We start from the raw sequence: 23,591 nt of genomic DNA on the forward strand, positions 1-23,591 counted from the left end.
TCAGATAACATCGTTTTCACAGTAGCCTTTGGCTCAGTTATCATTTAAAAATTACTCTTGTGAAGAATTGCAAAAGGTATACATATGTTCCTCTGATTCGAATGTTAGCTCAGTGATTACATTGCCAGTGAGCTAGGATTAAAATCAAGGACAACCCTTGCTCTGTGCCTCGTGTAAAGTTAGTGTTTAGTAAATACTTTTTGATTGATTTGATGAAACATGTCATCCGAGAGCCAATCGAGTGTTCTTCATAAATTCAAGGGAATCCTCTTTTCTACTATGTCTTCAGAAGAACTTTTAAATTCCCTGGATTCTTCTGAGGCAAGAGAAGATGATGTGTTTCTGGTGTCCTATCCAAAACCTGGTAAAGTTTATTTTAATGTATTTTATAATGTAGAAATACAATAATAATAATACACATAATAATAAATTTTATCAAACATTTATTTTTCAGAATTTTTCCACAGGAAATTAGAGTACCTTAAAGTTTTTTTTTTTTTTTTTTTTTTCCGGTATGCCGGCCTCTCACTGTTGTGGCCCCTCCCGCTGTGGAGCACAGGCTCTGGATGCGCAGGCCCAGCGGCCACAGCCCACGTGCCCAGCCACCCCGCGGCATGTGGGATCCCCCTGGACCGGGGCATGAACCCGCGTCCCCTACATCGGCAGGCGGACTCTCAACCACTGTGCCACCAGGGAAGCCCTTAAATGCTTATTTTAATGAAAAATCTTGACATTAGAAGGCCAAAAGATGTGCTTTGAGAAAATTCAACTGGAGAAATTAGAGCTTTACTACACTTTCGTTTCTATTTTATTCATGAAGACATACAGAGGTTAATACATATAATAAGCATAATATTTATAACATTATGAATTCTCTTCATACTTTGAGCCAGGCATAGTGATAAATAAATAGTTTTTGTTCAGTTTATACTTAATGATTGATTTATAAATAATGGTTTTCTTCTGGGCTGATAAGAACAGGTGGCTAATTTATACCATATACAAACAAGCATATTTAAGGCTTCCACTGGACGTATTGGTGCCTGTAAATTGACATCTTCCACTAGTTTCCAGGAGGTCCCTTTCAGCAACACAAAGCTGTATATTCTCTCTTCTTCATCAGAATAAATCAGTATGTTTAATTAAAATAATGCAAATATCACTACTATAGGAGTCACATTTATATGACTATTATAATTATACATATTTAAGACTTATTAACATTATAATCTAAAATTGTCTTAAATTTAAAACATATAGTGTTAAAGAGAGCACTGTTTAAATATTTAGTCAATTGTAAATTTGTTGATATTGTATCTAATTGGACTTACAATGAGATAAATGGAAACCAGGCCTCATTTAAACCCTTTATGGGCATTGCTTTCAAATGAGTGAAACACCCTCCCCACCCAAACTTCTACCTCTTTGCTCCAATTTACTATAGTCTACAGCACTGGAGCATATCTTCATTTGCTTCAGGTAAACATAAAGTGGTATTTCTTCCAGACTTCATGGTAGTAGGTATGCATCTCCATAACATTTGGATATGGCATTCGTTCATTGTTCAAATGTTTTGTTTGCACGACTACTCTGTATTTGCATACAAACAAAAATAAGATTCTGTGTCTGTATTCAAGGGGGAAATAGAGAGACAGACATGAATGCAAGCAGTGGCAACTCTATTCTGGTGTGTGCTGCTTCCAAGGGATAGAAAGAGAGAGAGCAATTATGAGAGGGGAGTGGGGATTCAGAAGACAGTTTTTAATACAGCAAGATGCATGAGCTTGCAGGACCAGTAGGAATCGTGAATAAAAAGATCTGTGTGTTTGTGAATTAGAGAAGGTTCTAGAAGTGAATGGTAACATAGAAGAGTATTTCAAGCTGAGGAAACAGTATATACAGTTTTCATAACTCTTCACGCTCTTTAAAATGTGATTCCTCTTGTAAAGTGAATTAACATCTCAAAGGTTTCAACAGGTTTCAGTTGGTGTCAAGAGGGGACAACTATTTATAATAAAATTAATGCATTCATTGCTTTTATAGCCTCATACTAATTTTCTATATTCATTTTGAGTATCACTTAATTATAAAAGGCATTTCATTTTATTTTCTTATGAAGGCACTCACTGGATTGCAAAAATCATTGAGAACATTCCCACTGCTAGAATTACCCTAACACCGCTATTGAATTGGGAGACATTTCTAAATTTGAAGAGCTAAAAATGTACTGTGAGAGGAGTTATCCCAACGCATTTGAACTACAACGTGCTACCAATGAATATTAAACAAAAACAATGCAAGGTAAGTTCAATGGTTAAGGGCAGGGGCTCGGGGGTACACAAACCTGGACTTGGATTCTTGCTGTGTCACTTTCAAGCTATGTGACCTTTGAAAATTGCTGATGCTCTCTGAGCTTTGGTTTTCTCATTTAATACAGGGATAATAATATTCATCTCATATAGTGTGATGAAGATGAAACAAGATAATGAGTGTATAGGTGTTACCACAGTATCTAGCTCATAAAAATTATTATCTTTCAGTAATGAAAGAAATCTGAATCAGTATGTCAACTGTAATTACGTTAGACAATGTCTTATTCTATTCTGAATCTGGTTTGAGTTCTTTTACTTTAAATATTGATGTCTAGGGAAGGAAAAACTGCCTTAATAATTTTATTTTAATTATTTTATCTATAATTTTTGCAAAAGAGTATATAGGAAAAGAATAAAAAATAAACGATAATATAAAACACTAAAGAATATTTACCTCAAGCCGTTTTTAAAGTCCCCACATTATTATTTTAAGTTACTTCTGGGACTTCCCTGGTGGTGCAGAGGTTAAGAATCTGCCTGCCAATGCAGGGGACACGGGTTCAAGCCCTGGTCCGGGAGGATCCCACATGCCATGGTGCAGCTAAGCCAGTGCACCACAACTACTGAGCCCACGTGTTGCAACTACTGAAGCCCGCGTGCCTAGAGCCTGTGCTCCACAACAAGAGAAGCCACGGCAATGAGAAGCCCAGGCACCACAAGGAAGAGTAGCCCCCGCTCGCCACAACTAGAGAAAGCCTGCGTGCAGCTACGAAGACACAACAGAGCCAAAAAAAAAAACAAAAACAAAGAAGTTACTTCTAATTTTAAAGAATATCTTCTATCTTCATATACTTCTTATTCAAATTTTTTTTCATGGAGAAATGCATGATCAGAAAAAAAAGAGAATAATATTTGTAAAGCAAAGGCAAGATACATGTGTCCACTGTAAACAATTTCCCAGTAATGAAGCCTCTTTAAACAATGTCAGCCATATTCTTAAAAAAACAAAAAAAACCCCTACCAAATGTGCATAAATTGAAGCAGATCTTCTGATGATTATAACTCTGCGACCACAGTGTTTCCACGTACATCATCTACTCTTCCACCCAAATAAAAGTAAACACAATGAGAGGCGAATGCCGTGAAGTTTTGTTTTTATCCCAGGCAAATCTATCAGAACAGGTGAAAGTATACTAACCTGAGTACATTTTGACTCAACTGAGCATCTTCATTTCAAACAGACTGTCTCTAAGACAAGGAGAGAGAGATTTGGGGAGGAAAGGAGTCTGGTAAGCTCAATTACCCTTACTCAGGGCAATACAGTAAAACTGATAACAAATGCTACCAGAGATTAAGCTGTGCTTTATAAACATTACAACACACACATATTTTCCTCTTATAAGTAAAGAAACTGAAACTCAGATAGGTTAGGGTGCGTCTTAAAACCACCACACTCACAGTACAGCCTGAAGGTACAATCATTTCAGTGTGACCCTTAATGGGGACTGAGACTGCCTGGTTGCCCCTGGTCTCCCTAGAGGATGACCTGTCCCCTCTTGCTGATGGCCGAGCCCTGAGAGCTCAGGGATTGGACAAGCCTTAAATGCCCCAGGAGGGCCGGTCAGAGAGTAAGTTCCTCCTCCGATCTTTCCCTAGCAGCTCTTGACCCTACTTGGCCTCCTATATTTTATTCCTAACCTTTGTCTCTCCTTTTATAATGTTTCCCAACTTTCTTACATGAAATTTATGTTTCAGCTCATTTCATGATAAGTTAATATTTAATTTTTTAAATAGAATTTTAATTTTTAAAAATTTTTATTTTTTAAATATTTAGTTAATATTTAATTTTTTCTCCAGAGTACTATTCTGCCTTCCCTTCATATCCCTCAACCTACCCCCTAATGTTTCTTACAGTTTCTAAGTGCTAAGTACATTCCTAATGTGTGTGTGTTTTTATTTTTAATTTAATTTAATTTATTTTTTTATACAGCAGGTTCTTATTAGTTATCTATTTTATACATATTAGTGTATATATGTCAATCCCAATCTCCCAATTCATCCCATCACCCCCCCACCGCTTTCCCCACGTCCCTTGGTGTCCATACATTGTTCTCTACATCTGTGCATGTTTATTGAGTGTAATTGATACATAACAGTATATTAGTTTCAGATGTATGACATAGTGATTCCGTATTCCTGTGTATCGCGAAACTATCACCACACTGTCTACTTAACATTCGTCACCATGCATAGTTACAGAACACATTCTTTTAACCTCTTTTGGTAAAATATGTGTTAATGGGTTGCACTGACCTTCCCACTAGATCGTACTGACATGCAACTTTGAGGGAAGGTTCTCCAAAGGCCCTAAAAAATTCTTCTCTCTACCAAAAAAAAAAAGTCTCCATCTGGATGTCTAAGGTTTAAAATTTGGCCATTTATTCCTTTTTGTTAAGGCAGTGGAGTTTTAAACTGTCATCTCTGGGCCTTGGGGTTTTTGTGAATCTGCTCAGGAAGCTTAGGGCATTTAGAGGAAGTCTGAGGTGCTGGGTTACTCCACAATTATCTCTTGGGATGAAGAGAAGATAATGGTGGGGTTAAAGGTGGCTCTTCATTCTTGTGTGTCATGGTCTTTGTGTATCTTTCAAGTAAAGAGCAGCAGATGCTGTGCCTTAGGGTCACAACCTGGACTATGAACACAGTAGGGAAAGATAGTTATGTATTAAAAATGACTCAGTAGAAACTTCCTTATCTAAGTAAAATGTGTCCACCTTGATTTTCATTTAAAAATCAAGTAGAGTATCTGGTACTCCAGCAATGCTGACCATGATTGAGGACAGTCCTGTTACATCCAGACTTCTCACACTGGTTTCCAGAGGTTTCTTACATGCTCCTAAAGCTCTCTGTACTTCGCTGTTACAACCTTCGTAACACTGCACTGTCAAGAGTGTGTTTAATTATCTGCTTCCCTCACTTGACTGCAAGTTTTGAGAGGGCTGGAATCATTTCTGTCTTGCTCGTTATTCTATTCCTTGCCTCTGGAACACTGCACACTACCTGGTATACAATAGGTACTAAATTAATATTTATTGAATCAAATTAAATTGCAGTTGCAGTATTTGTATAAAGTGGGAGGGTATCTCAGATTCTCTGCTCTTTGGAGGATCAAATTGTACAAAAAGGAATTCCAAAGCATTCTTCTTCCTATAAATCTGAACAATTTGTAAGAAATCTTCTTGTATATAAATCATGTTTTATAATACATGGATATTAAAAAATTAATCTTGTTCTTCAAATGAGTAGGGTCTCTCAAGTCTGCCCCTAAAATATTACCACCAAATTTTATAACATAAATTCAAAAAGTGTGGTCAGTGGGCTGGCAGCCTCAACATCACCTGGGAGCTTGTTAGAAATGCACAATGCCAGGCCTCATTCTGGAACTTCTGAATGAGAGTCTGCATTTTAACAAGATCCCCTGATGATTTTTATGCACCTTAAGTTTTGAGAAACACTCGTCTAAGTCTGTGTTTAATAATCAGCTGAAGCTACCAAAAAGTTGTGACTTGCACAGGTAAGTTTGGCTGCTACTTTCTTTTAGGAAATGTTTTGTGTTGGGGCTATTTCCCTCCAAAAATAAATGGATATTTTTTTAACAGATTATCTACATCATTAGGAATCCAAAAGATACAGCTGTTTCACCCTTCCACTACTACAGAGAGAACCCTAATCTCCCTGGCATTGAAACCTGGCATGAATTGTTTGAGCTGTTCCTAAGAGGAGATGGTAAATACAACTATGATTTTTATTCATAATATACAGGGAATATTTCTGCTCAAAATGAAAGCATTTTCCAAAAGTTCAAATGAATCCTAACTGCCTATTTTCAGAAATACATTTGAATAGATTATTCTTTTGCTTCTTCTAAGCAAATTCTTTCTCACTTTGCTCCCTCACAGTTTTTCTTATCACCAGTGGGTAGTACATAAGAGCAATGACTTATTAGCTGGTTTTAAGGTCTTCAGAACAGATTAATTCTGATCAAGCATTTCTTTTTTTCATATACCATCAGTCTTCTCAGTGAAGTAATTATTCACTGATTAGAGTACAGTGAGATACAGCTGAAAGCTAGACAGGTAGCTTGAAACATGCCTTACAAGTCAAACAGTACACACACACACACAAACCCCCAATTCCCCAATCATAACAAAGAATTTGCCATCTTGACTCTTGGCAGAAAGTAATTTATTCTGAAAACACCACAATGATACATCATTTATTGAGCTGCACAGCACATGCTGGGCCTGTCACCATGTGTGACCTTTGGATTTATTCTTTTTTCCCTGACTCAGTGGTGTCTGGAGCACTTAAAGAAAACAAAACAAAACAAAAACTCTTCTGAATTCCCAAGGCTTTCATTAAACAAAAATAATATACCAAGATGATGCAGAATCTAGAAGAGACAGGATTTAGAAATGGTGTGTTCCCTGAGGATCTTATCTCTCACTGGACTTAATTGCTACTTTCACTATTTTACTTGCAAATTGTTAAGCTTTTACTTGTTAATTTAAGAGAGGCCACAGCAAGCATAATCTTAACATGAGGACATTGGAAACTCACCAGCAACAGTGTTTTTTTTGGTTGTTGTTGTTGTTTGTTTTTATTTTTGGCTGCGTTGGATCTTTGTTGCTGCGCAGGCTTTCTTTAGTTGCAGCGAGCGGGGGCTACTCTTCGTTGCCGTGCGCGGGCTTCTCATTGCAGTGGCTTCTCTTGTTGCGGAGCACGAACTCCAGGTGCATGGGCATCAGTAGTTGCAGCACGCGGGCTCAGTAGTTATGGTGCATGGGATTAGTTGCTCCGTGGCAGGTGGGATCTTCCCAGACCAGGTCTCAAACCCGTGTCCCCAGCATTGGCAGGTGGATTCTTAACCACTGCGCCACCAGGGAAGTCCCAGCAACAGGGTTTAATATTTTGTTTTGCTGTAATCCCTAAGGAAGAATATACTATGCTCACACTGTTTCAACTTCTCTATTTTACTCCCTATCTAATGGCACATATTTGGTAGAATCATCAAATTTCAGAAATGACAGGTATATTAAAGGTCTTCCGGTTAAAACACCCACCTGATGTTTGAATCACCTTTACAACATCCCCAGGAATTGTAGAGGCTAAGCTTGAACTTCTTACCCTTGACAACAAGTTCACACCCCTCCCTCTTGCCCCAAAGCAACACATTCAATATTGGTACTGCTAAGATGTTTTTAAAAATCTTACCATGTGATATAGATTGTGCACGTACCATGTGATACAGCCATAAGTGCTATGCAAACACGAACTCATTTCATCCTCACTAGAAGAAATGAGGTAGATCTTAGTATCCTCACTTTACAGGTGAGGGGAATGCAGGCCTTGGGAGGCCAAATATCTTATCCACAGATGCATAACTAATGAGGAGAGCCAAGATTTAATTCAAGTGTGAGCTCCAAAATCTTTGCTCTGACCACTGTGCCTTAACTCGTCCAGCAAAAAAACTGCCCCCCGATCATGAATTCATCTTCCACCTGATCGCCTTCTAAATATTTGAAGATAGTTAACATGCCTCCCTCTGCCTCAATTCCATTTTTGGAATAAGCAGAGTTTAAATACATAAATTATTTTTTAAAAAACAGATCTTGAGTCTGCTTTTCCTCAAAAAAAGAGAAGCTGTGTTCATCTCCAACTATTACAGACTGTGGTTCACCACCCCTCTCTCAGCACTGCATGAGCTCTCCTTTGGTGATATCTCCATTATTTTGTGGTGCTGGAAGGCAAAGCTTCCTCTGGGTATGGTCTGACTAGGGCCTGCTCCTGTCCTAGAGGTTGTTTGTCTATGAGGGCAGCCACAACCCAGGCCACACGCAGGGAAGCAAACTAGCTACCATGGAGCGTCTACCTGTGCTACCATTGTCAGGAGTCCCGGCAGAATATCTGGGAAGGGAAGAGTGTAGTCAGAAAAAATATTTCAGATGATTCCTTCACACCTTCTTAGCTGAGTTCATAGGGATTTGACTTGTAAGTATTCTACAGTCAAGTAATCCAGCCTAGGCCAACTGTGTCACAAGACGAATAGTCACTGAACCGCTAAAGCTTTAGTTAAATTTATTTGAGTGGTAGCTTCCCTTTTTACTATTTATAAGATAGGGTATTTGTTTTCCTGTGTGTGCGGGGTAGGGGATGTTTGTATGTACGTGACTGCGTGTCAGGGATGTTCTTCTGTGTCTTTTTGAGGGGAGGGTTATGTGCAAATGACGTGATATATTAGAAAGAACAGGCTACGGAGACCGAAGAACTGGGATGAAGTCCTGACTCTATTTTATTCCCTGTATGGCTTTGGACAAGTAGCTTAGCTGTTCTGAGGTTCAGATTCCTAATGTAGAATAGGACTGACAAAACTATCTATTTTGTAGAATTATTTAGAGGTTATAGTTATGTGATGGCTAAAGTTGCCTGTAGAAATCTACTCACTTATTCTATTAAACATAGATATTTAAACACACACAGACTTACATAGTTTCACATTAGGGTGGAAATGATACAAGTAGATATTTATTCAGAAAGATTCATTTATGGCTGAGGCATCATGATACCCTGTACCCAATTCCAAACCATAAACATAAATACACATGATATGACAAGACAGGACAGTAAAGATATACATAGCTACACATTTGTCTAATCATTTAATTTTCTCTTTCAGTTTACAAATATGCTTTAGGTTTTCAAATTACATAATAACTATAAATTGCGTTCTGGCAATACCCTGACAGATTAATCTCTCAATGCAATAGTAGCATTTTACTTTTTTCCCCTACAGCCCCCTGTCCAGTTTTATATTAGAATTGGAGACAACTTTAGAACTTTATATTTCCTAGGCCACTTCATCCCAGCGAGTTTTGTTTTCTGCACAGTTATCTATCATCAGAGTACTTTCTAGAAACTAGAAACTAAGATCCTCATTATAACTGGATATAAGAGTAGGGCATGGGGTTTGCAGGAAATGTGGGAGGTTTGAAATAGCTGATGTGAAGAATAAGAGAATGTGTTTGTGCAGGACAAATAGGTTTGCCAGGCAACTCTGGAGCCCTTAAAGTTGGAAAAATGAATTTGCAGTGGTATAAATACATAGAGTTGTGTAAATTTCTTCAGCAGAACTCAGCAGCAAGGAGAGAGAGGAAGAGAAGAGGAAATGCTTTAGTTTAATACTGGGTGCTTTTTGGTGATTGAAATAAACAATTAGAGGGCAAATAAGAAGGTATTGGTAAGTCAGTTGTCGAGGGGATGAATAAAAGGAAGAAAGTGAAAAAAAAATGGTCAGAATAGGAGATTGTAGAAGCTACCCATTAAGATTTTGGTCAAAAACCAGAATCTTCAGTGACTGTGGGACAGAGATCCCAAGGCTGATTTCTGACTGAGACAAGGATGGAAAGAGTAGTATATTCAAAACCATGATTCCCGAAGGAGCCTGGATTCTGTAGGAGGGAGGCGTTCTAGAAGTGGGTAGGAAGCAGTGAGATTTCTGACTCACTCTCCAGACCCTAAGGCACACGGGTTGGTTGAGAAAGAGCAACTTCTATTTAGGGGCATTTCAGAGGAATGAGTAATTTTGGATAGCAGAAGAAGGGCCATCCAGGCATATGTTAAGGCCAGGAGGTGGTGGAATAATTCTGTAATTTCCTGAACAATGTGCAGAAAAACATTTTCCATTAAAGGAATATTTCAAATCTGTTTTAGAAGCTGTATTTTCTTTAAAGCCATAGGTCTACTCATGACCTAGACAATGAGGATTCTGATTAAAACATGAACCAAAACTGTAATTTCCTATATTAGTAAGGAAGCCACAGGCAGCGAATTTCTTTAGATTCTTTTGTGTGGCTTAAGTCCTTTTGGAACAAGGTGGAGGATGAATTAATTAGTCAATAATAGAATAGCTGGGTCTCAAATTATGATCAGGCTATTATGCAAAGTTTATTCTTAAATCTATTTCGGGTATGTTGGAATATATTTCCTACTGAAAAACCATAATGGACAAGGTCAATTACATCTAATCACTGGGTATGGCACTGGATCTCTATCCCTCCTCAGCCTCTTGGCTATAGAAGCACAGGCTCCCCTGACAGTATTGGGAGCTTCCATAGCATCAGCAACTCTAGGCAGTGACATTAATCACCAGGGCTGGGCTGTAGCTGCTGAGGGGAGTTGGAGAGGCAGGTTGAGACTATGAGCATAGTCTGGGTTTCTAGAGACTTCCTAAATTTGAGAGAAAGTCAATCTTCCTCCTACCATGTGTTTTGTGCCTTGGAAAAAGTTGGCCATTCTTAGAAGATAAACTTCTTATCACTGATATGGTAATTTGGGTAATTCTAAGATAAAGTATTATGTAAGTCATTGAAATAGCAGTGAGATTGCTAGTAACTGAAGATTGTATCAGGGCAGCTCTTCTTGGCACCAATTCTTATTACATAGTCCTCTGGGCCCATGGAGCAGAAAATTGGGCTAACACTATAATGATACCACTGTAGTCCTGGAAATTCTTGTTTTAAAAATACATTATGGGGGCTTCCCTGGTGGCGCAGTGGTTGAGAGTCCGCCTGCCGATGCAGGGGACACGGGTTCGTGCCCCGATCCCGGAAGATCCCACATGCCGCGGAGCGGCTGGGCCCGCGAGCCATGGCCGCGGAGCCTGTGTGTCCGGAGCCTGTGCTCCGCAACGGGAGAGGCCACAGCAGTGAGAGGCCCGCGTACAGCCAAAAAAAAAAAAAAAAAAATACATTATGGGACTTCCCTGGTGGTCCAGTGGTTAAGACTCTGTGCTCCCAGTGCAAGGGACAAAGGTTTGATCCCTGGCCAGGAAACTAAGATCCTTCATGCCATATGATATGGCCAAAAAACATACATTATTTTTTTGCCCTTTGCTTCCTCAGGAGCTGAAGTCATGAAAAACTGCAGTTAGTTTGGAATTAATTATACTTCAATTTATTCAAAGATTTAGTGTCCTAAATGTATAGCACAATGTCTGGCAGACACTAATGGCTTAATAAATGTTTATTAAAATGAATCAGCAGTCAACAGATCTTCAGGAAATCACCAGTAGAGTAGCTCTTTTATGATTGAGGCATTAGCTAGTATTAAATCTTTAGATGTTAAGGAGATGTCGACAAAAAATTAATCAATAGCCTAAGAAAAAATGGAAAATTTTATTTAAGCCAATCTGAGGATTAAAACCCAGGAGACAGTCTTTCAGAAAGCTCTGAGGACAGTTCCATCCATTTGAGGTCAAAGCACAGTTATATAAGTTTTGAGACAACGGGTTATATGTCAAATGATGTATTATTGATAGTTTACACGATCCAGATCTATATGTACAAAGTGAGTCATGAGTCATCATGACTTCTTACAAGATTAAGAAGGAATGTTTTCTCCTAAGGATGTCTGGTTAATGCAGACACTCTAAAGGGGAGGGAGGAGGTCCAAACAGGCAGAGAAAACTTTTATGTTTAAATTTTTCTCATCTTACCATAAAATATGAATTTTAATTAATCAATTTCCTGCTTTTGATCATTAATCTTTTAATAGTAATCATTAGGTGATCATATATTTGGTCCCTTGATGCCAGGGTGGTTGCTTACCTAGCCTGAGTCCACCATGTCCCTTGATGTCAGGTCTTAATAGCTCGGTTCTTTCTTTGCTTTTAGGGGGTTGTACTAGTAAGATATATGGCAAAGAGTAACAGTCAATTCCAAGTTGTCCAATAGAACTGGTGCCAATTTTACCTTGCATGTGCATTGTACACATTCATTAATTTATAGAGAACTATAGATATGATAAATAGTTTCAAGTTTAGATATCATTATCTTAGTAGAAGTTGATACACAGCTTGAGAAACTATCACTTTATAAATTACACAAACTGTAGTCAAAATTGCCAATAGGAGTAACAATGTCATTAATAAAGACTGAAGCCAAGATCTTCCTAAACCAAACCATTTTCCTAGTATTTCCTTTAGATTGGGAAGAGGATCTTTCATAGGGGAAATTTGATTCTTCATGTGTCATAAAACAGGTCACATTAGAAGACCCATCAGGTATAAAAACACAACATTTAGTATGTATTATAGCACAAGTTCCCCCCCCCCAAGAAGCAGTTAGAATATCCAGGGCCATGCAATCCTGTAGGACCACTTTTCTCATCATGGAGACTTCCAAATTGAGCAAGCTAATGGCTTGATTATTATCATTCAAAGCTTGCTGAGTAAATTTTGTTAAAGCCTACATGTGATTAATGATATCTCCTATCCCTAGTGAAGGAAAGAGTGTCACAGCCAAATGGTCATACCATTGGAAAACTCATCGAAACCCAGCTTGCTCGCATTAAAGGCAGATTGGCAGGGGCTGTTTCAAGGCTTCCTGTAAGTGACCTTGAGCCCAAAGGAAATCAGTTGTGCATCTTCCTAACCAACCTGGGGAAAGCCAAGGCCATAAACTTGTTGCATAAATCCACTGCTACCCAGTATTTAACATTTAATGTAAAGGAGTATTTATGGCCAGGTTCAGAACAAGTGTCATTAGTTGGTCATCTAAGAGGGTCTCACTTATTGATACTGGTGGTAGCATTAGCTTGCATGCTACTAGAATTTCTTTCTTCTAAAATAAAATTTCTAAGAGCCATCCAGTTAGAATCCTGGAGAAGAGAAATCTACCAAGGTAAACTAGGAATATTGGACATAGGCAGCTGGCCACAAACACAGCACTTGGATTGACCTTTTCAAACTGGAAAACAATTGAGTCCAGGGAAGAAATACATTTGGTTCATAAGTAAAAGTATGAACAGCTAGCAAAGTAATTGCTATATGAGCCTTGTCCAGCATCTTGGGTCAGCTGTCTACTTCAGATGTTGTCTTCTCAACCTGGTCTGGTAGTGATGGTCTTAGTCAGGTGTTAGAAACAGAACAAGATTTGCAGTTCATTCAGGAGAGGAGGCCTGATAGGGTTCTTTCCAAAGTGGCTGTAAAGATTCCTTTAACTGACGTCTTTTCCAGTGTGCACAATGTCCTGGTTGCAGGTCATGGGGCATCTATTCTTCCAAAGATAGATTACTGTGATAGTAAGTTTCAGAAAAAAATCTTTCTGGTAATGTAACATAGCAAGAAGGAGCCATCTGAGAAGTGAGTCTTAGGTGGTAAATACAAAAAAACTCAAAGACAACAACCGTAGAACTTAATGGTCCACCAAAACATGATTTTTTAAATAAATTTATTTTATTTTAGTTATTTTATTTTTGGCTGTGTTGTGTCTTGTTTGTTGCAAGCGGGCTTTCTCTAGTTGCAGAGAGCGGGCTTCTCACTGCGGTGGCTTCTCTTGTTGCAGAGCACAGGCCCTAGGCGTGTGGGCTTCAGTAGTTGTGGCACGCAGTCTCTAGAGCGCAGGCTCAGTAGTTGTAGCGCACGGGCTTAGTTGCTCCACGGCATGTGGGATCTTCCCGGACCAGGGCTCGAACCTGTGTCCCCTGCATTGGCAGACAGATTCTTAACCACTGCACCACCAGGGAAACCCAACATGATTTTTTTTTATGTCTACTAAAATTACCCTCATTTCTACCAAATGTAGCCAAATTAAGACTAATTTATTTGCAAAATAAGTCTGGTTTTAATAAACTCGGCTTGATTATTTACATAAGTGTAATTGATCATACAGGTTCTTTTAAGGTGGCTCTGCTGGAACTTTTTATAAAGAGTAACAAATTGAACTTTAAAAAGGCCTCTCAAGGCCAGGAAAGCCACACCAAGGGCTTGACATCAGATTCCACCTATGATATCTATAGATTTGGATGGACTCCTCTCTTCTCTGAGTCCCCCAAATATCCCAAGATTCCTGCACCTGCCAGGAGGCAGCCTTTCATATTCACCTGATAAAGCTGCTGGGAACCTAAGAATTTCCAATTTCTGGAGGGGTCATGTAGAGAGAAAAGATAAATATTTCAATTCTACTTACAAAAGTACAACTTACCAAATTGCTGTAAGTCATAATTAGCTTGAAGGGAAGGGTTTCCTTATAGCTCAAAACACAGATTAAAAACCAGTAATATTTCAGACAAAAACTAAACAATTATAACCATATTCATCAATTTGTTCAGTCCTATGTGACTAATCCTTGATCTTAATCTTCTGTTAACAGTTTTATTAAGCTATCAGATTTTCCATTAGTTTTCTTTAATTTCGCCAGTTCAGCAGTATAATCTGAAAGCTATCAGAAACCTGTACTTGTCAAAAAGTTCCACCTATGAATCTTGAAGATGAAGCATTTTTGCAAAAGCATCAGAGTACAAACAATAACTGTCTACAAATGACAAAAGATTTAAGAAGCCACGGTTAAAGATCTGATTACAATGCAATTGACAAAGAAACTTGGTTATTGCTGTGGCATACAACATTTTTTTTTTTTTGGCTGTGTTGGGTCTTCGTTGCTGTGAGTGGGCTTTCTCTAGTTGTGGCCAGCTGGGACTACTCTGTTGTGATGCGCGGGCTTCTCACTGTGGTGGCTTCTCTTGTGGAGCACGGACTGTAGGCACTTGGGCTTCAGTAGTTGCAGTGTGTGGGGTCAGTGGTTGTGGCTCACAGGCTCTAGCGCACAGGCTCAGTAGCTGTGGCGCATGGGCTTAGTGGCTCTGCAGCATGTGGGATCTTCCCAGACCAGGTATTGAACCCATGTCCCCTGCATTGGCAGGTGGATTCCTAACCACTGCACCACCAGGGAAGTCCCGTTTTTAATATTTTACTTTTAAACCCTGGAGATTTTTAAGGCTGTCAATTTAATGAAACGATAAAGGAATAATATCAACTACAGAGAAATCTCTAAAACTGTATTTTTCAGCCTTGAACTAAGATAAGTGAACAGAATTTGTTTTGAGGATGTTTATAAACTTTTTATACTAAGAACTTATCATTATGAAAAGCATGTCATTTTACAGGAAGAAAATGATAAATTCTTATTGTTTCCCTATTTCTCCCAAGATCCAAGGTAGATATCAAAACACAATTCTTGGGAAAATATGTATCTGTGTAGTTCTGCTGTCACTGTTTTTGTTCTTTGTCCTCGTGGTTTGCGGGATCTTTGTTCCCTAACCAGAGATGGAACCCACACCCCCTGCAGTGGAAGCACAGAGTTCTAACCACCAGACCACCAGGGAAGACCCTCTGATGATAAAAGAATATTTTACTAAAAATAAGAAAAAAACACCTCAGCCTAATTAAAAGAGGGGGCCATCCAGCTTCATTTCACAATATTATATTTATTTGAAATAGTGAAATTGAGCTCTCTGAAGGAAAACTCTTGCCCTCCAGAGTCTAATACGTGTGTGCCTTACTTTTTCACTGAAGTGGGAAGAACCCAGGGATGCAAAGTGATAATGTTTAATGAAAGCTTTTTTTTTATAGCATTTAATATTAGCACAACAATTCACTTTTCTTCTAGTTGTATATGGATCCTGGTTTGATGACGTTTTAAGCTGGGAAGAACACAAAAATGCTAAGAACATTCTAATTATATCCTATGAAGAAATGAAGAAAGTAAGTCCTTTCTACCATTTCAACAATGAAAACTTAAGTAGAATTAAGTTAAAACAGGAAATCAATCAATGAATTCCATTTTCAGGTTTCAGAGAATGAATTTAGTGCTTTGATGAGATATACTTTATATATATATATATATATATATATATATATATATATATATATATATGTATGTATTTATTTGCTTTTTGCTCAGGATCCTTCTAAAACCATAAAGAAAATAACTGCTTTCCTTGGTTTAAGCATGAGTGATGGTGAAATTAATCAGATTGCTTGGAAAACATCATTCACTGAAATGAAAAATAATACAGCCAAAGAAAACCGTGATCCAAATCATACCATCTGTGCCCTCACATCTAATAGGAGCCTGGTATTTAGGAAAGGTAAGTCAGAGATGTGATGCTTTGTCTGGGCTTACATCTGGAAGTAATTGCATTTCACCATTTTTAATCTCTCATTTCACCTTTGTACACCCCATACCTTGCACAGTGGATTGCACATTGGCATCCCTCAGTGAACGTTTATTAAGTTTATTAAGTGAAATTTTTGAACTACATTCTTTCCAGACATTGACATTCCCAGGCCCAGTGAGGAACCAATTGAAAGATAGACACAGGTGTCAAACAGATAGAAATGATAAAGCTATGTGAAGAATGTGCCTCAGGTCTGCAGCCTGGTGTGATTGCTAATAACTAACCCTGAATTTTACAAACATACTCATTTAGTCACAGCCACTCAAATGCAGTCCTGACCCCCACTGGGGCAGGACACTTAGAGCATGGCACAGAGTGGTACATGACTCATGTTTTCTCCAGGAGAGAGAAGAGAGCTGATGAGTGTGACCAGTGCATTTTCCTAACCTCACCAATCAAATAACTCACCCTGCAGAAGTAAGGAAAGGGTGGAGAGAGAAGCTGGGATTGTTATCTAAGGATGTTCCTCTGCATGGAAACAGAGAGAAGAAAACAAATCTTCTCCACTAATTCCTGACGTTTTACTTAGAAGCAGGTTGGGTGCATCTGGATGTAGAATTGTTTTGAAATATATGTGAATTTTAATACACATCTGGGGAGAAAATGTTTTAACATTTTTCAAATTTTTCATAACTTACAAAGACAAAATTCTTTGTACTTATGTACTCAGGTTTCTTACTAAAAGCACACATTTATTTCCGTTCTTTGCCTCAACTGAATATAATTACTCCCAAAGCAAATACTGGCCAATTCATGTAAATCAGATATTATCTTAACTTTGCAAATTACTTTTGTCCTTTTTTGTGGTTCATTTTTTTATTTCCTTATAGTTGGAAACCCAGGGCTAAGAGAGAGGAGAGAATTCAATTTACCAAATATTTATTAATAAACTATTTTCTAAAAACTAAGTTTCAAAAATTTAATAACACACAGACTTGTCATTCAGAAGATCATAATCTAGATGATAATACAAGGTCATAACAACTACACTAATAGTGTGAGCAAATGTGAACAGCAACATGAATACGGGAGAGAAAATATTTGCCTAGCAAAGTAGGTGAAGAGATCAGGTCTGGGACTGGAAGCCTGAGCAGGATTTTACTAGGAAAATGACAAGGAAGAAATATGTTACAGCAAGAAGAAAATCTCAGAACCACCATGGAATTAGAAGGTACTTTCGAGAAGGAGCAGGTAGTCTCATGTGCTAAAGTAGTATATGATACGTGAAGCAGAATGAGAGAGATAAAGACTGTGGACAGAGAGCAAAAGCTTTGATGGACATCATGAGATCTGTTTGCTGTTTTAAGAAGGGACCTGACAATGGTCAGACCTGTGTGCTAGAAAATAATAGAGTCAGAGTGGAAAATTGATTAGAAGAGGGTGAAAACAGAGGCAAAAAGTGCAGTTAAAATGTTGCTGTAATAGTACAAGTAAAGAAACATTGAGGGTCATAATTTGGGCAGGGGCAGCAAGCCACTGTTGGGTGCAGCTCGGCTGAGAGGTCAGCTTAGGAGGCATCAGCAGACTGTGGAATTAGGTAAAATTGTTCAGGGTGAGTGGGAAGGGCTCGTGAAGGAAGGGATAGAAGGGAGAGCCCTAGGGACCCTGACATCAACAGCCCAAGACAAGCCAAGGAAAGAAATCAGCCAGAATTAGGAAGAAAACTAGGGTCAAACATGACCATTTATTTACCATTTGTGAATTCTGGGAATGCAGTTTCTATAGTATTGGGGATGGAATCCACACTCAGGAGGGGGTTAAAGAGATAAGAGGCTAAGGAGAGGAGTAGAAATGAAGGACCACTCTTAAGAAGCGCGAGAATGGAGGACAGTATTGAAACGGTATGGGAGCTAGAGAAAGGCAGGGTGAAGAGAAAGGTTAGAAGGGGTGGGGGAGGGATGATAAAGGGAAGACAGAATGTGGAAAAGGATGCATGAAGAAAAGAAATGAGCAAAGAGGAGAGAAACAGGAAGATTTTGGGAGGGACCATGGTAAAGAGGATGCTGAGAAATGAGGAAGTTCTAATCCTTAGTGGAGTCCCATACTTCTATTGAGGTCTTTTACCACCTCCCTTTGAGATATGATTAGCAATACTCAGTATTCATACAGCCTGTTCTACAAACTTGAGAAATTTCACTCTAATGAGAAGAGTTTATCTCTGACCTTCCGACTAGTGACCCTAGCAAATAGCACCAGGTGAAATCATGTCAACATACTTGTAGCTAGCAACCTTAATTCTAATGCATTTAAATTCTACCTAAAAGTGATCTCCTTATATTAGATCTAACAGAACACAGGTTAACAGTGGAAGTAGCCTCTCTGATACTAGTTCCCATGAGTGCCAGTTGGTACATTAGGACTGTATGAGGAATTATACACAAGGAGGGTCAGTAGAGACCACTTACTTCATTCCTTCCATTGGCTGGATGGAGTGGGAGTGGGGAATCCATCCTCTGAAAATCATCATTTCAAATAAACGACTGAAGTTGGTGATTCAGACTCCTTGGCACACGGAGCTATTCGTCACTTTTCAGAGGAGAATTTGTGCCTGCAGTTGTCCTTACTGTAAAGTCATAAATGGAGCTGATATTCTAGAAAGTGACTATGGTGGCCATGGAGATAAGGTGACAAGGGAGGATACGGAGTAGTCCACGTAAGTGTCAGAAGTCCAAGGGCCCATACAAACTAAAATTTATGGGGGATATTACAGGAGTATGGAAAGATGTATGGACAGGATGCATGTTGCAATACTGCTTATAACAATGAAAACCTCAGATGCACTTAAATGGCTACTAATCAGAAATTTAAACATATTAAGTTACATCCATACAGGGGTTTATTATGGAGTCACTAAAACTATAGATGAAGAATAGCTAGCATTTACTGAGTGCTTACTCTGTGCCAGGCACATGACTTGATTTATCTAAAACTTGGCAACAGACTTTTGAGGATGCTATTTATGTGGTTTTACTGAGACACCAAGCACCTGAATAACTTGTCTAATATCACACAGCTAGTAGCTGGTACAGTCAAGATTTGAATCCAAACAATCTTACTCTACTTAGTGTAATTTTCATTGTAGGTGTATAAATAGTAGTATGGAAAGATGATCAAAGTATAAAAAGTGAAAAAAGTAGGTTATAACGGTGGGACTTTTAAATGCAGTTTATATGCTTATATATGTTTACAAAGAAGAACATCTAGAAGAATGCATGCTAACCAATTTATTAGCCATGTGAGCTGGGTACATTTCCTTGATTTTTATCTTCTTTTGCATCTATGTATGTATTTTCTGTAACCCACATATATAAATACTCTATTATTTTTTAAATATTTTTTTTCTTAAAAAAAGTAAATGAAAGTTAGAGTGAAAGAATAAATCAGAAACCAAGCAAACAAAAGTCAGGTCAAACGGAAGAAGACAACAGTGGTTCAGGCGAATTGATATAAGAAGCCGGAATGGAGACCTAAGAAGGACGGAAAAATATTAAGTAAATTAATATCATTAACATTGCCCTTCTAAGGGCCAGGCATTTTGACCTCATGAAATTGACCTTGTGCCCCAGCTGGTGTGTTTTAGAAGCAATGCCATTTCCTGATTCTGGGATCTTCCCTCTGATACTATTTTCTTTCGTTTTTCTTCTCCCCCAAGTGGAAGACTTCCACTTTACTTCTTCTTTTTATTTATTTATTTGTTTGTTTATTTATTTATTTATTAAACATCTTTATTGGAGGATAATTGCTTTACAGTGGTGTGTAGGTTTCTGCTTTATAACAAAGTGAATCAGTTATACATATACATATATCCCCATATCTCTTCCCTCTTGCGTCTCCCCTCCCTCCCACACTCCCTATCCCACCCCTCTAGGTGGTCACAAAGCACCAAGCTGATCTCCCTGTGCTATGCGGCTGCTTCCCACTAGCTATCCATTTTACATTTGGTAGTGTATATATGTCCATGCCACTCTCTCACTTTGTCCCAGCTTACCCTTCCCTAATTGGCAGATGGTTAGACTAACGTGTGCTAATATTGTTTCTTCATGCTTGGAGTCAGATGTCAGCTCTTTTATCCTCTACAACTGTGTAGGTTGGAGGAGAGTTAAAGCATTGAAGTAGAAAGCAGGAAATTTACTCTTTGCCCTAATTTTAGAAATTATATCCCTTAAAATTAGCTGAAAACAGGAATGCTGGGTGGGAAGGATAAATGAGAGAAATACATTTATTTCAGTCAAACTTTGCACACGTGAAAATTTTGTTAACTAGGACCTTAAAGATCCTAGGGTTGGTTTTTATTGTGGGGAACAAAAATCTTTTGCTAATAACACTGGCATTTTAAGGTGATAGAAGTCAAAGATTGTTTCCTTGGGGTTGAACTAGCAGCCAAAACATTCTTTACTTAGGGGCTGGGATGTGGCTGTTGGCAACGCATTTCATGGTGGGGTGTTTAATTCAATGGTAAAATTTAAGCTAAAACAAGCCAAAAACTGTAGGTTTCTTTATTTTCACTAAACAGGCAATTGAAATGCATGGTACAAAAATAAGTGGTAAGATTATTGTAAAATGCTACGGACAGCACAAATATTCAATTTAATGTTCCATCTATGAGATTTTCACAATAAAATCACAGTTTACTTTGAAAAAAAAAAAAAAAACTCCGCATGTCCTCAAGTCCATTCTCTAGTAGGTCTGCATCTTTATTCCCATCCTGCCCCTAGGTTCTTCATGACCATTTTTTTTTTTAGATTCCATATATATGTGTTAGCATATGGTATTAGTTTTTCTCTTTCTGACTTACTTCACTCTGTATGACAGACACTAGGTCCATCCACCTCACTACAAATAACTCAGTTTCATTTCTTTTTATGGCTGAGTAATATTCCATTGTATATATGTGCCACATCTTCTTTATCCACTCATTTGTCAGTGGACACTTAGGTTGCTTCCATGTCCGGGCTATTGTAAATAGAGCTACAATTAACATTGTGGTACATGACTCTTTTTGAATTACGGTTTTCTCAGGGTATATGCCCAGAAGTGGGATTGCTGAGTCATACGGTAGTTCTATTTTTAGTTTTTTAAGGAACCTCCATACTGTTCTCCATAGTGGCTGTATCAAGTTACACTCCCACCAACAGTGCAAGAGGGTTCCCTTCCTCCATACCCTCTCCAGCATTTATTTGTGGATTTTTTGATGATGGCCATTCTGACTGGTGTGAGGTAATATCTCAGTATAGTTTTGATTTGCATTTCTCTAGTGATGAATGACGTTGAGCATTCTTTCATGCGTTTGTTGGCAGTCTGTATATCTTCTTTGGAGAAATGTCTGTTTAGGTCCTCTGCCCATTTTGGGATTGGGTTGTTTGTTTTTTTGATATTGAGCTGCTTGTAAACTTTGGAGATTAATCCTTTGTCAGTTGCTTCATTTGCAAATATTTTCTCCCATTCTGAGGGTGGTCTTTTCATCTTGTTTATGGTTTCCTTTGTTGTGCAAAAGCTTTTAAGTTTCATTAGGTCCCATTTGTTTATTTTTGTTTTTATTTCCGTTTGTCTAGGAGGTGGGTCAAAAAGGATCTTGCTGTGATTTATGTCATAGAGTGTTCTGCCTATGTTTTCCTCTAAGAGTTTGATAGTGTCTGGCCTTACATTTAGGTCTTTAATCCATTTTGAGTTTATTTTTGTGTATGGTGTTAGGGAGTGTTCTAATTTCATGCTTTTACTTGTACCTGTCCAGTTTTCCCAGCACCACTTATTGAAGAGGCTGTCTTTTCTCCATTGTATATTTTTGCCTCCTTTATCAAAAATAAGGTGACCGTACATGCATGAGCTTATCTCTGGGCTTTCTATCCTGTTCCATTGATCTATATTTCTGTTTTTTTGTGCCAGTACCATACTGTCTTGATTACTGTAGCTTTGTACCATAGTCTGAAGTCAGGGAGCCTGATTCCTCCAGTTCCGTTTTCCTTTCTCAAGATTGCTTTGGCTACTTGGGGTCTTTTGTGTTTCCATACAAATTGTGAAAATTTTTGTTCTAGTTCTGTGAAAAATGCCAGTGGTAGTTTGATAGGGATTGCATTGACTCCGTAGATCGCTTTGGGTAGTAGAGTCATTTTTGCAATGTATATTCTTCCAATCCTAGAACATGGTCTATCTCTCCATCTGTTTGTATCATCTTTAATTTCTTTCATCAGTGTCTTAGAGTTTTCTGCATACAGATGTTTTGTCTCCTTAGGTAGGTTTATGCCTATGTATTTTATTCTTTTTGTTGCAATGGTAAATGGGAGTGTTTCCTTAATTTCTCTTTCAGATTTTTTATCATTAATGTATAGGAATGCAAGAGATTTCTGTGCATTAGTTTTGTATCCTGCTACTTTACCAAATTCATTGATTATCTCTAGTAGTTTCCTGGTAGCATCTTTAGGATTCGTTATGTATAGTATCATGTCATCTGCATAGAGTGACAGCTTTACTTCTTCTTTTCTGATTTGTATTCCTTTTATTTCTTTTTCTTCTCTGATTGCTGTGGCTAAAACCTCCAAAACAATGTTGAATAACAGTGGTGAGAGTGGGCAACCTTGTCTTGTTCCTGATCTTAGTGGAAATGGTTTCAGTTTTTCACCATTGAGGATGATGTTGGCTGTGGGTTTGTTATATATGGCCTTTATTATGTTGAGGAAAGTTCCCTCTATGCCTACTTTGGGAGGGTTTTTATCATAAATGGGTGTTGAATTTTGTCGAAAGCTTTTTCTGCATCTATTGAGATGATCGTATGGTTTTCATTTTTCAATTTCTTAATATGGTGTATCACATTGATTGATTTGCATATATTGAAGGATCCTTGCTTTCCTAGGATAAACCCCACTTGATCATGATGTATGATCCTTTTAATGTGCTGTTGGATTCTGTTTGCTAGTATTTCATTGAGGATTTTTGCATGTATGTTCATCAGTGATATTGGCCTGTAATTTTCTTTCTTTGTGACATCTTTGTCTGGTTTTGATATCAGGGTGATGGTGGCCTTGTAAAATGAGTTTGGGAGTATTCCTCCCTCTGCCATATTTTGGAAGAGTTTGAGAAGGATAGGTGTTAGCTCTTCCCTAAATGTTTGATAGAATTCACCTGTAAAGCCATCTCTGGTCCTGGGCTTTTGTTTGTTGGAAGGTTTTTTTTTGTTTGTTTGTTTGTTTTTGCCATATGCCAGCCTGTCAC

At 38.2% G+C, this 23,591-nt stretch overlaps 1 protein-coding gene across 1 annotated transcript in view; it reads left to right on the forward strand.

Moving 5' to 3' along the window:
• Positions 1-219: 219 nt before the first annotated feature.
• LOC309812095 (sulfotransferase 6B1-like) overlaps positions 220-23,591 on the forward strand; it is a gene marked incomplete at both ends in the record, with an annotated part of 29,021 nt that continues 5,649 nt past the window's right edge. Inside the window, 7 exon segments of the mRNA XM_082635601.1 lie at positions 220-364; positions 2,120-2,179; positions 2,182-2,236; positions 2,238-2,301; positions 5,969-6,095; positions 15,815-15,909; positions 16,109-16,295. Of these exon segments, the coding sequence (XP_082491727.1) occupies positions 220-364; positions 2,120-2,179; positions 2,182-2,236; positions 2,238-2,301; positions 5,969-6,095; positions 15,815-15,909; positions 16,109-16,295 (733 nt within the window).

Source organism: Mesoplodon mirus (assembly GCF_964341445.2).
Source record: "Mesoplodon mirus genome assembly, chromosome: 11".
Lineage (NCBI taxonomy): Eukaryota > Metazoa > Chordata > Mammalia > Artiodactyla > Ziphiidae > Mesoplodon > Mesoplodon mirus.